The 16,864-nt window shown below is 36.4% G+C and overlaps 1 protein-coding gene across 1 annotated transcript in view; it reads left to right on the top strand.

Annotated features, from left to right (window-relative positions):
• LOC106166632 (DNA (cytosine-5)-methyltransferase PliMCI) overlaps positions 1–16,864 on the top strand; it is a 111,090-nt gene that overhangs the window by 76,609 nt on the left and 17,617 nt on the right. Inside the window, exons 31-34 of the mRNA XM_087009113.1 lie at positions 1,972–2,083; positions 4,492–4,641; positions 4,873–5,039; positions 13,419–13,659. Of these exons, the coding sequence (XP_086865239.1) occupies positions 1,972–2,083; positions 4,492–4,641; positions 4,873–5,039; positions 13,419–13,659 (670 nt within the window). The remainder of the gene's footprint in view (positions 1–1,971; positions 2,084–4,491; positions 4,642–4,872; positions 5,040–13,418; positions 13,660–16,864) is intronic.

Below are 16,864 nucleotides of genomic sequence, written 5' to 3'. Positions count from 1 at the left end.
TCCATATGTCTGGCGAGTTTTCAAGCTGACTCGGAATGTTTAAATATAAAGAATAAATAATAGACAACTTGTTATGTAAATAATTTTTTTCTAATCTTTCTTTAAATTTTTTTACTAAGTGTAAGATATATATCAAAAACATTCAATGATAGGTTTAATATGTATGAATGAAAACATTAAAAATACACCTGAAAACATAAATAATTTGTCGTGTTTTTATTATTTGTGCCAGCAGCACAGCACTGGCAATGCAAATGGTTTTAGTCCCCATTTGTTTTTTCCGCCATATCCGCCACCAGATTACAAGAGCCTATATCCCCATCTCTTGGATTAAGGTCACACATTATCTCAACTTTTTCCAAGCAAATGATCTTACACGATCTTAATCATTACAGCAATAGTCTTAAAATGGAACGAGTCTGCTTTTAAGCATCTACTTAAGTGGTCAGGACACCTTTGCTCACACTAGGAGAACGTGTGAGGGGAGCCAATTGCAAAACAACTTAATTGGACGTCAGTCCAGTAATGGTCTTAGTCATGGTTTAAGACCATGTAAAATTATTTGTGATCTTAAATTTCACTTTAAGACTGGGTTCCCATACATAGATTGAACCATCTGGATCGATCTAACTCCCTAAATTTCACTTTAAGACTGGGTTCCCATACATAGATCAAACCATCTGGATCGATCTAACTCCCTATGGAGTCTTGCTAAATTGTTATAAACTGACCAGCTAAAATGTCTGTCATGCCTACTAAATCAGCTAGGGTGTAAAGATAATTACCCCCTAACAGCTTTACTAGGCATGACAGACATTTAAGCTGGCCAAGTTGACAGCAATTTAGTGAGACTCCCCAGGGAGATAGATCAATCCAAATATCTGTGCGAATGGTCCCTAAGACCAAATCAAGTGCACAGGTGGACTCTGTCGTTGCACTTGTCAAGGCGTGGTCATTGTCGCAGTGCTCCTTGTCCAAAATTTGAAAAATTAAGTGCTAAATATCTTCTAAACCAAAGGAATTGTGGGAAAGAATTATTGCAGATGGCTGAGTGGAAGTCATGTGGAGATTTCAAATATGCTCTTGGATTTGATCGACCTTTGACCTTCATTTAAAGTTCCAAAATTGCTAAAAATGGGAATTTTTTGCTAAAGAATTTTGTGTGCCAATTTTCAAAAACTACACAGACCTAACTTATAATATTATGGGCAGGTGTTACACTTTTTTTTTCAATATAAATGTACTTACTCTAGTCTAATAGTACCTAGAGGTGGTATCGCCTCTCTGATCCTCTAGTTAAAACATTTATTTCCTTAAATATGTCATTTCATTGCAATATCTTCAAAACTGTTAATGTCATTGCACTTTGAAATTAAAAACATTTGTAGCTGAACACTACACACTTACACACACACACACAAAGAATGCACACACAGGGTCGAAATCAGTTCTGTCATATAAGACATTACTCCTTTGCTTCATTAGAAGGGCCTTTTTTCATAGGATAATTTTAAAGATATTTGTATTTAGAAGGTATTTTTATGGATACAGCTGCAAATGTTCTGTTAAAACTTTCAAAGGGATAATAACTCTTCATTTTGGTCAAAAAATGAATTTTCCTGGAGTAAACAACAATTTTCCCATACTTAACCATGGTTTATGAATCCAATTTTACATTCAAAGTTAGTCCCTGTTTTTTTTTTCTAAAAAGTTTGGTTTTTTGTTAAAATCTCTTAAGAGATTATAACAGAGTATAGCCATCAATGGAGATCATGTGGTCTAAAGACAAGCTCACATATCAGAAAAATATCTATAACTGCCATTTTTGTGGCAAAACAGAATATATTATATTTCTATGATTTGTTCACAATGTTTTTATTGTGAAATCTAGATCTCATACGAAGAGTTATTATCCTTTTAATATAGGTACAGCAAAACAACATATTTGATTCATTTATGTTCTTTTCAAAGAGCCATTATACTAGCAGCTGCCCCAGGAGAGAAACTTCCTTTTTACCCAGAACCATTACATGTTTTTGCACCAAGAGCCATGCAATTGTCTGTTGTAGTGGATAATAGAAAGGTAGGGCAAATTCATATGTCTAAGATAAAGTTATAGTTTATTTAATGAATGGGATTTCCTTTGTTTCTTGAACATGAGTGCCTAACAATGCTTGTTTTATAGTCTAGTTGCCAAAATGCTGACACTTTGTCTTCCTGTGAACATTTAGTTCATGGAAATGCATTCCTAATGGCCAAAGAAACCAAAATTAAAATGATAGGTATTTTCGAGACTTAAAACATTTAATGTACAGACTTTTTCAGGGTCATTTGAGTCATTCTTGTGAATCGTGTACCCTGGACCCCCAGCCAATTTTCCTACTTTTTCAGTGAGGACTGGTCTCATCCCTGGAATTTTGAATGTCAGGAAAAGATAATATACGGCTTAGCCACTGACAGACAACTTTTGGTCAAAAATGACAGAATTCCATGAAATTCAAACATTTGGAATTTCTTAGCATCTCCCATTTCATGAATTTCGTCCAAAACTGTCTTCGTTTTTTCAATTAATTTCTTGTGTACAGAATGCATAGCAGATTACTGTAACTTTAAAATTAGTAAAGATAGACCCATAGTTACTGTTGGACTTGAAGTAGGAAGCCGTATACTTGCAATCTGTGACCTCAAAATTGACCTTTGACCTACTTTTCACCATGAACTGAACAGAGATACACCCATAGTTACTACTGAACTTCAATGGGAACTTGTATGTTGACAGGCCTCCCAAGACCTTGAATTTGACCTTCGCACTTTACAAATTCGGATTTGAACTTTTTACTTTTCCTAATGATTTTGTGATAAATTTAAATTTTGAACAAAAATATTGAGAACTCTTGTTTTCTGCATTTTGTAGAACTTGTCAAGCACAGCACTTGAGGTGGCGTCCCTTTTTTTTTTTCCCCATATGAACTACTTATTCCAGCTGGTGGTACAATACCTGGAAGTGGTGTTGCCTCTCTAATCCTCTAGTTTTCACCTGTTGAAATGCCTGGAAAGGTATAATCCACGTTGAGAGCAGCAATCACTCAGTAACAGCTCCAGACAAAAGTAGCAAGTTTGATGTAGTTACTAGTACCACCAGTACGCTGGCGGTGCTCTTGGTTTTAATCCCGACCCATCTCATACGGCTCTGCGGGTCTAGCAGGGTGGTGTGGGATATAAGTCACTGTTACTGCTTCTCCTGGACCGCAAGGGCCTGTGTCCCATTGCTTGGATTTAGGTCACATATTATCTCAAATTTAACCCCGTTTTTTGTCTAAGTGGGTGCATTCGCATGGGCGTGATGCTCGTTGAAACACACCCTTGTCAAAATTTTTTTTAATTCAATGCTAAAAATCTCCCAAACCAAAGGAATTATGAGAAAAATTACTGTAGAAGTCTCAATTTTCAGAAGCTACACAGACCTGAGCTCTAATATTACAGTGAGGGGTTACAACTAAGGATTCCAATTCTGAAATGCTAGAGACGTTTTGTTTTTTGCATTTTGTAGAGCTTGTCAAGCGCAATACTGAGAGTGGTGTCCGTTGTTTTCGATGCGGTTAAGGAGTTGCGCTATATAAAAAAATAAAGAGTTGCAATATTCAGTGGTGTAAATAAAATGTGAAATACTCCAAAATAAACATACCCGCATAATTACTATTGAACTTGAATAGGAAATCATATATTGGCAATCTAACAGTGGCCTTAAAATTGACTTTTGACCTACTTTTCATGATAAACTACACTTTGCAAGTTTTCTGTCCCTTATGTTTCCAAAGCTGACAGAGATATTCCCATAGCTACTATTGAACTTGAATATGAAGTCATATACTGACAGTCTAACAGTGACTTTGAAATTGACCTTTGACCTACCCTGTCCCTATTCATGGGTGGCTGGTGATGGCTGATGTTGATAGCCTCTCGTACGTGATGTCAGATGACTCAGATTCAAGGATCTTGGTTAAATTCCAGTCAATACTGTGGCTTGTGTCTTTTTATAAGAGGGTTCTTGCTGCTATACCACCTTGCGGTCAGTGAGTGTCAACATCTACTCACATCAGTCTGATGAAGGCCTTTGCCCAGGTTGGCCGTAAGCTACCAGTATGAAAATATTTCGGCTTGTGTTTGATAATTTTCACTTATGATCCAAGCTAATGAATATTTTTGCTCATTTACAAATTTTGATTTTATCTGTTACTTTTCCCCATGATTTTGTTATAAACTGTTATTTTCAACAAAAAAAAAGAAAAAAAATTTAAACTATTGTGTACTGCATTTTGTAGAACTTGTCAAGCACAACACTGGGAGTGGTGTCCCTGAAAATCTTGAATATAAAGGTGGACTTTGGTGTATTTTAGGTTAGTTGGAACAGATTTTTTAAACATTTTATGTGGCACATTATTGTCTTGTTTAAATTTGTCTTTTATATTAAAAAAAAAAACATCTTTTCAGTATCAGTCCAACATCAGTTGGACCACTTCTGCCCCCTTCAGGACCATAACTGTGCGGGACACTATGTCAGATCTGCCTACTATTCATAATGGAGCTAAAGGGGAAGAGATCTCATATGGAGGAGATCCATTGTCCCATTTCCAGAAAATGGTAAAGACATTTTAACAAACTCAAAGATTTTTAGAGATAGTTTGAAAGATTGCTGGATATTGAACTTTTTTTTTTTTTAAGAAATGAAGTGAAGACAGATGAGTCAATGTTGAAATTGATCCATATAAGACAGTAGACATTTGCAAAACTGACAGGTGATGTACTAGAAGCCATGAGGTTCCCTGTTCTCAAGGATGATATTAATAAGGATTTGTGTGCACTGCTTTTCAGATTCGTGGTAATCAGTATCAGCCTATCTTACGTGACCACATTTGTAAAGAAATGAGCCCATTGGTGTATGCACGCATGAAGCACATTCCACTTGCACCAGGATCTGACTGGAGGGAGCTGCCTAACATCATAGTTCGCTTGTCTGATGGATCCCATACGAAAAAGCTGTGAGTATATAGTCAGTGCCGTATACAATTCAGTTTACTGTCCACGGCCTCCAGTATCTGGATAAAATATGATGTAAAAAGCAAAAGTAACGGCTCCGTACTGCTACAGTTGTCAGAATAATACGTAAAAAACTTTCACCTTATAGTGTCACAGTAAAAGACGTTAAACGAACGAATATACATATACGGTAAAGTCTTGAAAATTTCATCGCTTAAAAATTAATTAATATTTTTAATTGTGTAAATCCGACTAATTTTTCAAAATTACCTCTCCCCGACTCCTGGGTATGACGAAATTTTCAAAAATCCGGCCTTTGGGCTTTTATCCTTAGCGACGTTATCTTTGACCTTCCTATATGGTGGGATATTTATTACTACTTCCTAAGTCATTTTCTGGTGGTAAATAATAATCTATTTATCAGTGCATCTCGATTAAGTTATATTGAACTTACTGTACCCGAAAACATGTTGAGAATTATTTTCTCGGTAAGAAACATACCTCCTGATAAGTAATAGAGGAGAAGGATCAAGATAAGCCTAATTGCAACCTTGCATCATAACCTGGACGTGACATGTTTAAAAAAAATTACGCACTTGGGAACGTTTGTTGCATGCAGGGCTTTTCCCAGGATTGAGTGTCAGGCCTTCTAAAATTACATCTGTAACTTCCTAAAAATTTACAGGAAGTTAAAATAATGATCTCCCGTTGACGATCTTCCGCAATTTAAGTTCCTTGAACTAATATGAAAACTCATTTTTTTATTGCTTACATCGTAAACAATCTCCCAATGAAGATGTGAAAATTGCCTTTTCGTCTAGCAAGGATCGCGAACGATCTCCCGCTGACGATCTTCCGCGAACGAAGTTCCCTAAATCCCTTGAACTAATATGAAAATTGCATTTCATTCTTGCTTACATCGCGGACGATCTCCCAATGATGATATGAAAATTGCCTTTTCGTCTCGCTCGGATCGTGAACGATCTCCCTCTGACGATTTTACGCGAACAAAGTCCTGACGATAGTACGAAAACGATTCTCCGCCGAAGATATGCCGTGAGCGGGGAAGGGGGGGTTAAAGATAAAACTAAATATACATATTATTTATAATATTCAAAGGGGGAGACGGGTTTAAAATAATGATCTCCCGCTGACGATCGTTCGCAAACTAAGTTCCTTGAACTAATATGAAAACTGCATTTTATTATTGCTTACATCGCGAACAATCTCCCGATGAAGATATGAAAATTGCCTTTACGTCAAGCTAGGATCGCGAACGATCTCCCTCTGATATGATCTTAGGCGAACAAAGTCCTGAGGATATTACGCGAACGATTGTCCGCCGAAGATATACCGTGAGCGGGGGAAGGGGGCGGATTAAAGATCAAATGAAAATGAATATTTTTTAAAAATCCAAAGTGTGTGTGGGGGGGGGGGGGAGGGGGGGTTAAATAATCTCCCGCTGACGATCTTCCGCGAACAAAGTTCCCTAAATCCCTTGAACTAATATGAAAATTGCATTTCAATCTTGCTTACATCGCGAAAGATCTCCCGATGATGATATGAAAATTGCCTTTTCGTCTCGCTTGGATCGCGAACAATCTCCCTCTGAAGATCTTACGCGAACAAAGTCTTGACAATATTACGCGATCGATTCTCCGCTGAAGATATGCCGTGAGCGGGGGAAGGGGGGGTTAAAGATAAAATAAAAAATATATATTATTTATAAAATTCAAAGGGGGGGTTAAAATAATGATCTCCTGCTGACGATCTTCCACGAACGAAGTTCCCTTGAACAAATATGATAAGTGCATTTTATTCTCGCTTACATCGCGAACGATCTCCCGCTGAAGATATGAAGATTGCCTTTTCGTCTCTCTCGAATCGCAAACGATCTCCCGCTGATGATCTTATGCGAACGGAGTGCGCTACAAATATGAAAATTATCTTCTCGTCTCTTTTGGATCGCGAACGATCTGTTGACGATATTACACGAACGATTCTCCGCTGAAGATATGAAAATTGCCATCTCGTCCCATTCGCATTGCGAACGATCTCCATGTACGAGCCAGGTAATCGTTAAATGGTCCTAAATTGAACATGGACATGAATAGAAGTGACGGGTACATTTCACTTCGAGATAATAACTTGATTTTTTCATAGTGTCTTCCTCATTTAGGACAGCCGCCGATAACAATAACGGCGTTACAAATGACAAAGCCGCGGCCTGTGACTTCTATTTGCCGGCTTGATAACGCACCTTAAGCCAGGTAATAGTAATGCAACTAAAGACAAAAGGCCGACGTTCCCGCAATTGAGAACGGGAATTCACATCTAAACCATCTATATTGTGAGTAACCGCTCGCAGGGGCGCACTATTGTTCCTATCTCCCATTGAGAGTGTTAGCGGCAATGATATCCTGATCGTATCATTGTCTTGAATCAACTGACGCATTACCTTCATGTTTGAGCTGGACAACGCGGCCATATTTGGTGACGAACTTTTCAAAAATTATCGAGTACCTCATTTTTAAGGTCGACGAAGTTTTCAAAGGGAAAAAAAATTACGTAGGCAGAAAATCGTCTGCCGACGAAATTTTCAAGACTTTACCGTAATGTATACATCAAATATCTGAAGGATTGATGAATATTATAAAAAAAAACCATGTTGTATTCAAAAATCTTTTTTTTTTTTTTTCTTTTACATTTTGCATACAGGCATATTGTGTCTGTACATATAGCCATCACCTGCGTGTCATCATGCACTTTCACAATCAGTGGAAAACTGCTTGACCTGTCTTCAGATTTAAAGAACTGATCAGTTGGGATGATGCTAGTTCGGTGTGTTGATTTTCTAACCCCATGATGTTAAGTCAGACTGAAATTTATACAAATTTAAACTTAATCAAAGAATGACTATTTTTTCTGAATAAATGCATTTTTATGTACAGACACAGATGTGTCTGTACATATAGCCATCATTTGCGTCTGTCGTTGCCGTCGTGCACCTTTACCGATAACACGATAAGTGGAACACCGTTTTTGCTTTTGGCTTAAAACTTACAGAACTGGTGAATATTCCTAATACGCAGGTCAAGTTCGAAAATCAGCATGATCGGGCCATTTTTAGGGAAGTTATGCTGTTTTTTCACTTTTTTCAGCATATATGCAGCACCGATAACACGATAAGTGGAAAACCATTTTACTTTTTGGCTTGAAACTTACAAAACTGATGAAGATTCATAATCCGCAGGTCAAGTTCGAAAATCAGCATGATCGGGTCATTTTTAGGGAAGTTACACTGTTTTTTCACTTTTCTCAGCATATTTGCAACACCGATAACACGATAAGTGAAATAACATTTTACCTTTTGGCTTGAAACTAACAGAACTGATGGATATTCATAGTACGCAGGTCAAGTTAGAAAATCAGCATGATCTGGCCTTTATTTTAGAAGTTATGCTGTTTTTTCACATTTCCTCAGATTCAATTATTGGGCATGTTAACAGTCTCATTATTTAACTAATAAGATACGTAAAAGTGTTTGTTTGATATTTCCTGCATCTTTACAACATTGTTAATTGATTGTGTAAAAATGATGGTAAACTTATTATCGTGTATTGTGAAATAAAGTGTCAAAAACGGTAATAAACTCATCATTGCAGTTTGTCAGATTCAATCATCCACTATGTTCAGAATCTCAGAATGGAGGAAATTGGACATTAAACACTGTTCTATTGATATTTTTCCCATCTCATCAATTTTCTTAGTTGGTCATATAAAAATGGCAACAAACTGTTGATTTTGTTTTATGTTAAAAAAATGTTAAAAATGGAAAGAAACCCATTTCAGAACAGTGCTGTCTTGTTTACATTTTGGCATTTTTAAGATGTGACTTTGAAGTTTCATGAGCCTGCAGACCTTTGCTAATCACATTTTCTGAATATCCATGATACTAATATTTTATGATTAAAAATTGATGGTCTTTATGCTGTTAAACATTTTGTAATATTGCATCAAAATTTGAAGAAACCCCTATTTTGGGCACTGCTCCCATGATGACCATTTAAGAAAAACCATGTCACTTACTGTTTTCAAACTTACAGGAAAGAAACATAGGGCTAAAATACAGCTTCAGTTGGCAATGCAGTCTGTTTGGTAATTTTTTCTGGCAGTTAAACAGTTTTTTGTGAAAATTTAATTTTTCACATATTGGCATTTTCAAGGTGTGACTTTGAAGTTCCATGAGCCTGTAGACCTTTGCTAGTCACGTTTTCTGAATGTTCATGTTACTAATATTCTATTATTAAAAATTGATGGTCATTATGCTGTTAAACATTATGTAATATTGCATCAAAATTTGAAGAAACCCCTATTTTGGGCACTGCTCCCATGATGACCATTTAAGAAAAACCATGTCACTTACTGTTTTCAAACTTACAGGAAAGAAACATGGGGCTAAAATACAGCTTCATTAGGCAATGCGGTCTGTTTGGTAATTTTTTCTGGCAGTTAAACAGTTTTTTGTGAAAATTTAATTTTTCACATATTGGCATTTTCAAGGTGTGACTTTGAAGTTCCATGAGCCTGCAGACCTTTGCTAGTCACATTTTCTGAATGTTCATGTGACTAATATTCCATTATTAAAAATTGATGGTCATTATGCTGTTAAACATTATGTAATATTGCATAAAAATTTGAAGAAACCCCTATTTTGGGCACTGCTCCCATGATGACCATTTAAGGAAAATAATGTCAATTACCATTCTCAAACTTACAGGAAAGAAACATGGGTCTAAAATACAGCTTCAGTTGGCAATGCAGTCTGTTTGGTAATTTTTTCTGGCAGTTAAACAGTTTTTTGTGAAAATTTAATTTTTCACATATTGGCATTTTCAAGGTGTGACTTTGAAGTTCCATGAGCCTGCAGACCTTTGCTTGTCACGTTTTCTGAATGTCCATGTTACTTATATTATATTATTAAAAATTGATGGTCATTATGCTGTTAAGCATTATGTAATATTGCATCAAAATAAGAAAACACAATTTTTGGTGCTGCTGCTATGATGAGCATTATGGGAAAACCGTGTTATGACTGTCAAACCTTTCAAAAAGCAACACAGGACTAAAATGCAGAATGAGTTGGAAAAGCAGTTTAATTGGCTTCTTTTTCTGGAAGTTATACATTTGAGTGAAATATTCATTATTTTTTTGGCATATTCATTGTGGGACTCGGAGCTCCCATGGACATGAAGCCAAATGGTAATCAAATTTTCTACATGTCCATGCTATATATTGTCAATAATCAAAGATTGGTGATAATTATTCTATAATTTATTATGTAATGTTACATCAAAATTGACAACAATATTTTTGCATTGCTACTGCAAACATTATGAAAAGAAAACTGTGTTACTTATTATTATTTTTATCTTACAAGTATGATTTTTAGGATTGGCATGCAGTTAAAATTAGAAAGCCAGGTCAATTGGGTTATCATTTATTATTGAATTTATGCAATTTTATGTGAAATTTTCATTTTTCTCATTCTGGCACTTTCTAAGTATAAACTTGAACTCTGATGGGCCTGAAGCCTTATGCTTTTACTTTCGTCGTTGTTACCTGTTGTGCATAATTAAAATTTGATGTTGACTGTGCAGTAAAACATAATGTATTATTGCATCAGAATTGGTAGTCTCCTATTTTGTGCATTATTGTTTTGTGCTTTTCTTAAGATGTGACTTATGGGCCTGAAAGACCTTTGAGAGGGTCAGTCTGTTAATATCCCTTGGGTATCACTTAGCTAATTTCTGAGTTATAAAGTCATTTGCCTAATTGATAGGCCATTAAAGGAGATTACATAATGCACACTTGTTGATATTTCCTTGTAAACTCCCAAAAGTTAAGCTCTCTGCTAGATTAATATTAAGGAAGCAGTGATAATTATGCAGGTTATTATATATATATATATATATATATATATATATATATATATATATATAATCAAAGATTAAAAGTTTGAATAGCAGCTTCATTGAAATTATATTTACCTCAGGCTCTGCCTAGGAGGTTATATTTTCACCCCTGTTTGTCTGTCATCAACATAACTCAAAAAGTTATGGACCGATTTTGCTGATATTTTCAGGAACTCCAGAATTGGGCCAAAGAGGACAATGATTAGTTTTTAGTGGTGGTCTGGCTCAATAATCAATCAATAATCAACAATAATCAACAATTGCTGCCTTGGCAGAGGTCTGCACTCTCGGTGGTTTTCTAGTTTTGTTATGTTTTCCTTTACAATTTTTTCTCAAACACTTGCATTTGTGACTTTTAACTCTCATCCGCTCGAGGCTCTGCACATTTTCTGTATTTCCACCTAAGCAATTGTTTTTTATGTCTTTAAACATTATATAAAATTATTTTATGCACTGTCATTATTTTTCAAATATTGAGACTTTCATCATGTGACTATAGTCTCTCATGGTCCTGAAACTGTAATCTTATTGAAGGGGTGGATTGAGACCATCTTCTGGGTCTTCTTGAAAACAGGTTATTAAGTTTATATTGACTGGTATCTATTTTTTCTGTTGGAAGACCATCAAAATGGAGGATGGATCAACATAGATACTTTGGAATACTGTCAGAAAATATCTCAGGGTCCGCTCCTGTTATTGACCATGTTACCTGTTGTGCATGATTAAAATTCAGTGTTGACTGACAGTGCTATTATGAGCATTATTTATTATTGCATCAAAATTGACAAAATAACCTTTTTTTGCATCTTTATTTTCTGTTTTTTGTCTGTACATTTGACAGCTTTGCTGCCTTGTTATTAATTCCAGTACAATTAATACTGCATCAAAATTGACATGACAAAAGCACAGTAAAAGGAAGACCATTTTACCTTTTTTCTCTAACTTGCTGATATTGCAGAACTTAAAAGCCCCAACTTACAAAAGCAACCTAATTGTAATTATATTAATTTGAAGTTTTTAAGTTATTTTTGTGTTTTTGCCATTTTCCATGCATATCTGACTTTAAAGAACATCAAGCTTACCACATATAGGACTTTGAACTCTTATGGGCTTGAAGCCCTCTGCTAGGTAGTTATTGTACCACCAGGGTAGGCGCTGGCAGTACACATGGTTTTAGTCCCGTCCGGATTGTTCCGCCGCCATGTTACCGTTACCGCTTCTCCTCCTAGATGGTAAGGGCCTCCGTACCCATCTCTTGGATTTAGGTCACCTATAATCTCCACTCGTTCCATGTAAAATTTGGGCTTTGTCGCTGCTGGGATCTAGTTGTGGCACTCATTGCAATGCACCCTTGTCCAAAACTGGCAAAATTAAATGCTAATTATCTACCCTACGGAACGAATTATGGGAAAAATTTCTACAGACAGCTGACCAAAAGTCATATGTGGAGATTTCAAATATGCCCTTGGATTTGACCTTTGACTTTTATTTTAAGGTCAAACGGGCCAAAATTTTCAAAAAAACAAAATTTTTTACTAAAAAAAAATTATTTGTGCTGATATTCAGAAGCTACACAGACTTAACCAATAATATTATTGGAAAGTGTTACCCTTCGGTGTGTACGCCATCATGTTCCAGCTCCCGAGAATGTTCCCCAACTGCAAGTAGCACTCTAGGAGGAATGGGATAATATCCCTCGGGCCACTATTGACAACTCCGTGATGTCTATGTGCCACTGATGTACTCCTCTGCGCGAAGCTAATGGTGGCCATACTCGTTATTAGTGTCTGTGAACTCAGGATGTTGTTCCCCATGGTGTAGTTAATGCCCTAACTCTTGGACTATGCATTTAAACTGCCCGTAATGCTCTCAAAGTGATGTCTATTTGCTGTGGAAAATATGCTGTTATTGTTGGCTATATACTCTACTTCGATACATGAAAATTAATCCACATATTCCTTCGTGTGTTTATATTTTTGTTTAGTGTATATAGGCATCACCAGCATCTGTCTTCATTTCAATTTTCATCAGTTGCATTTTCAAGTTGTGACTTACAACCCCTATGTGCATGATGCCCTGTGCCAGTTACCTTCTCTGAATGTCCCCATTAACAATAGTACATGATTAGACGTCTATTGATTATGTAGTAAAACATTATATAATTTCATTTTGTGCAACGTCATCATTTTTTAAGAAACTCAAAAAGATCCTAAATTGATAGATTGTTTTCCATTTCCAATTTAGTCTTGGTATTGTTTTATTAGTCTTGATATAAAAAAGAAGAACAAAGTTAGAAACCCCTTGACTGTAGCGTGCAATGTATTTTCATCCGTATCCTACATTTGAGCAGATTTTCCTGGTCTGCAGCATCCTCAAAAGTATCCATTCAGTTTTATATACTTTCAGAGTGTACACACACCGTGACAAGAAAAATGGACATTCCTCTACAGGTGCTTTGCGTGGCGTATGCTCTTGTGCAGAGGGAGGAGTATGTGATCCAATGGATCGTCAGTTTAACACTATCATTCCATGGTGTCTTCCCCACACTGGTAACAGGCACAACCACTGGGCAGGGCTGTATGGTAGACTGGAATGGGATGGATTCTTTAGCACCACGGTGACAAATCCAGAACCAATGGGGAAACAGGTAACAAAACCTTAAGAATAAAAATTTAGCTGCTGACCAAAAAAGTTTCTGTTGGCAAAGAAATTGTTATACGCTTTTTCATTAGAGTGCTAGGGTACATGGAAGGTGCTTAATGATGAGAACAAAATAGTTTCTACTCGTGTCCAACTGATATACCCCATCATGTAGGTTTCAGCATTCTACCTTTCCTGTGGTCATCTGACATAACTGGTGTTGCTAATATCAAGATACACTTCAGGTGCATCTCCACACGCGCCATCCTAGCAATTAAACCTTGGAGCCATGATTTAATCCGTTTAATGGCATGCATGGAGGTGGGAGACCATCAGTAGATTAGATCTTCAGATCTTCTGTTCTGAATGGCCTCTGTATATACTGTAGTTTACTAGGTTCATCTTGTTGTCAGATTTTTTTATAGTGTCATTCCCGTGCAGGTTTTGAGTAGTACTTACCTGGATTTTTAAACTGAGAGACCTTTGCAGGCAAGCTACCTGTCAAGTCAGTAGTTTTATTAGTTACTTGTGATATTCAGGAGTTTCTTACCTTCAGGAGGCATGTTTATTATTGTACCACTGGCAGGGCTTGCACTGTGCGCATAGTTTTTGTCCCATTCCACCTCGTCCTCCATATCCGCCGCCATATCACCATTACCGCTTCTAGACTACGAGGGCGTGTGTCCCCATCTCCTGGAGTTTGATCACGTATAATCTCATCTGGGCTTTGTTGCTGTAAATTTTCTAGGTGGGGGACTTGTCCAAATTGCACCCATGTCCAAAATTTTCAAAATTAAATGATAACTGTCTTCCAAACAGAATGAATTATGGGAAAAATTATAGTAGATGTTTGACTGAAAGTCATGAGGAGATTTCAAATATGCCCTTGGATTGGACCTTTGATCTTTATTTCAAAGTCAAATGGGCCTAAATTTCTAAAAATGGGAATTTTTCACAAAACAATTTTAATTTGTGACTGTTTTCAGAAACTACAAACTCGGGCCTAACCTGTAATATTATGGGCAGGGGTTACACTTAGGGTCACTTTCATCTTCATGAGTTTGGGGTCAGTCGGTACATTATCATGGGATAAGCAGCAATTAAATGCCATACTGAAAACTCTCTCTACTTCTGGGACTATAAATGCTATTATTTTAAGTGTTCCACCAGTTTTCAAATGCAATCAAAAAGTTTCTTGCATGTACACATTTATTGTTTCTTTCATATGGCAGTTAATACATCCTGGGCTACTAACTATTTTCATTTTGAACAGTGTGGAGTTTGTGTACAGCACATTGTGAATTATTGTATTGCATTGCTTGTAGCTAAGTTTCTTTGACAGACTCAAATGGTATCAAGAAAACTTTCGGCAAGTCGATAAGATAAGATGCAAACTTGCTGTAGGTAGATTTACATTTCTTTCTATTAGTTTATCGTAAATGGTTTTTGTGGAAGCAAGATTCCATACTATCTCATTTGAGTTTGTGTTGTCAACTGTTTCTGCATTTGCCCGAAGCTTACGTAACCATGATATCGAAATTGATCTTTTTTACTCTTTTGTATTCAAGAAAATTCGGCAACTTAATGTCGAAGTTGTGTTGACTTATTATTTCTTCTGATGATATAAATTCACCATTAATATTTATGATAACTTGAATATAATTTACCCCGGCTTTTGACCAGTGCCTTAAATATATTGACTTTTTGTTTACAAGTATGAATCTGTTATTCCATATTATCTGTTTCTTTATACCTAAGGCATTATTAGGGTGTTAGATCACTCCATGCATCTAACAAGGCCACATAAAACAGTGGTATGTTCGTAGTGTTAATGTACTTCAGTTCAAAATTATAACTGAAAAGAAGTTTTCCTCCCACACTTCTTAAATATTTCAGTATGTTTATAACCCACGGATCATTGTTGTCAGTTGACATTATGCACTTAACCATTGAGGCCTTCGGAGACCTCACGTGCAATTGCACGTGTCATATTTAAACCACCTTTACTCTTTGGGGGTAATAATGTATTTTGCTTTTTGTTTTTTATCATTCTATAGAAATTTTTTTGAATAGAGCATCTATCCTCAAAATAATATTATTTGGGGTCTCAAGAACTGTATTAATTAGCAACCAGTTTAGCCAGACCCAACGTTTTCAGTATTTGTACCTTTTCAATCCATATGAGGTCTCTGCTGGACCAAAGGTTAAGCAGCTTTTCAATTTGATCAACTTTACTATCGAAGTCTAGAAACCTACAGCTTTCGTAATCATAAGTAGAAAGAGAAATTAATTCTGAGAGCTTTTATTGGTCTATCTGACCATAGCAACCCAAGGGGCTTTTCGTTGTTTAATCTATTACATCCAAGCCACAGGGCTTTGGACTTGCTCAAGTTTAGTTCTAAACCAGAAATTTGTTTAAATTCAGATATTAATCAGTACCACCAGCGTGTATTCTGGCGGAACTCTTGGTTTTAGTCCCGACCATCTCGTACAGCTCTGCAGGATGGCATGGGATACAAGTCACCGTTATCACCTCTCTTCCTAGACCTGCCCCCATCTCTTGGATTTAGGTCACATATAATCTCAACTTGATCCCCGTTTTTTTTTTTTTTTTTTTGTCTCTGTGCATTGGCCTGGGCGTGACGTTCGTTCAAACGCACCCTTGTCAAAATTTTTGAAAATTCAATGCTAAATATCTCCCAAACCGAAGGAATTATTGGAAAAATTATCCAAATATGCACTTGAATTTGACCTTTGACTTTTATTTGAAGGTCAAACAGGCCAACATTTTCTAAAAATGGGAATTTAATGCAAAAAATATTTGTGTGAGCCAATCTCAGAAACTAACAGACCTAAGCTCTCACATTATAGTGAGAGAATACAATTAGGGATTCCTTTCATCTTTGGGAGTTGGGGGTCAGTCGGAGCATTTTCACATTAGAAGTAGCTATTACATGCCGAAAATGAAAACTCAGCCTAATTCTGGAACCATAAATGCTAGAGACATCTTGTTTGTTGCATTTTGTAGAGCTTGTCAAGGGCAATACTGGAGGTGGTGTCCATTTTTTGTTTACTAGGAGATTTAGGAGTTGCACTATATCAAAAAGTACAATGTCGCTAGATTCAGTGGTGAAAATAAAATGTGAAATACTCCAAAATTAGCAGAGGTACACCCATTGTTACTATTGAACTTGAATAGGAAGTCATATACT

The sequence above is a fragment of the Lingula anatina genome, chromosome 3 (genome assembly GCF_051362555.1).
Source record: "Lingula anatina isolate TDL-2025a chromosome 3, LinAna3.0, whole genome shotgun sequence".
In the NCBI taxonomy this organism is placed as follows: domain Eukaryota; kingdom Metazoa; phylum Brachiopoda; class Lingulata; order Lingulida; family Lingulidae; genus Lingula; species Lingula anatina.
This window is presented reverse-complemented; position numbering and strand designations above follow the sequence as displayed.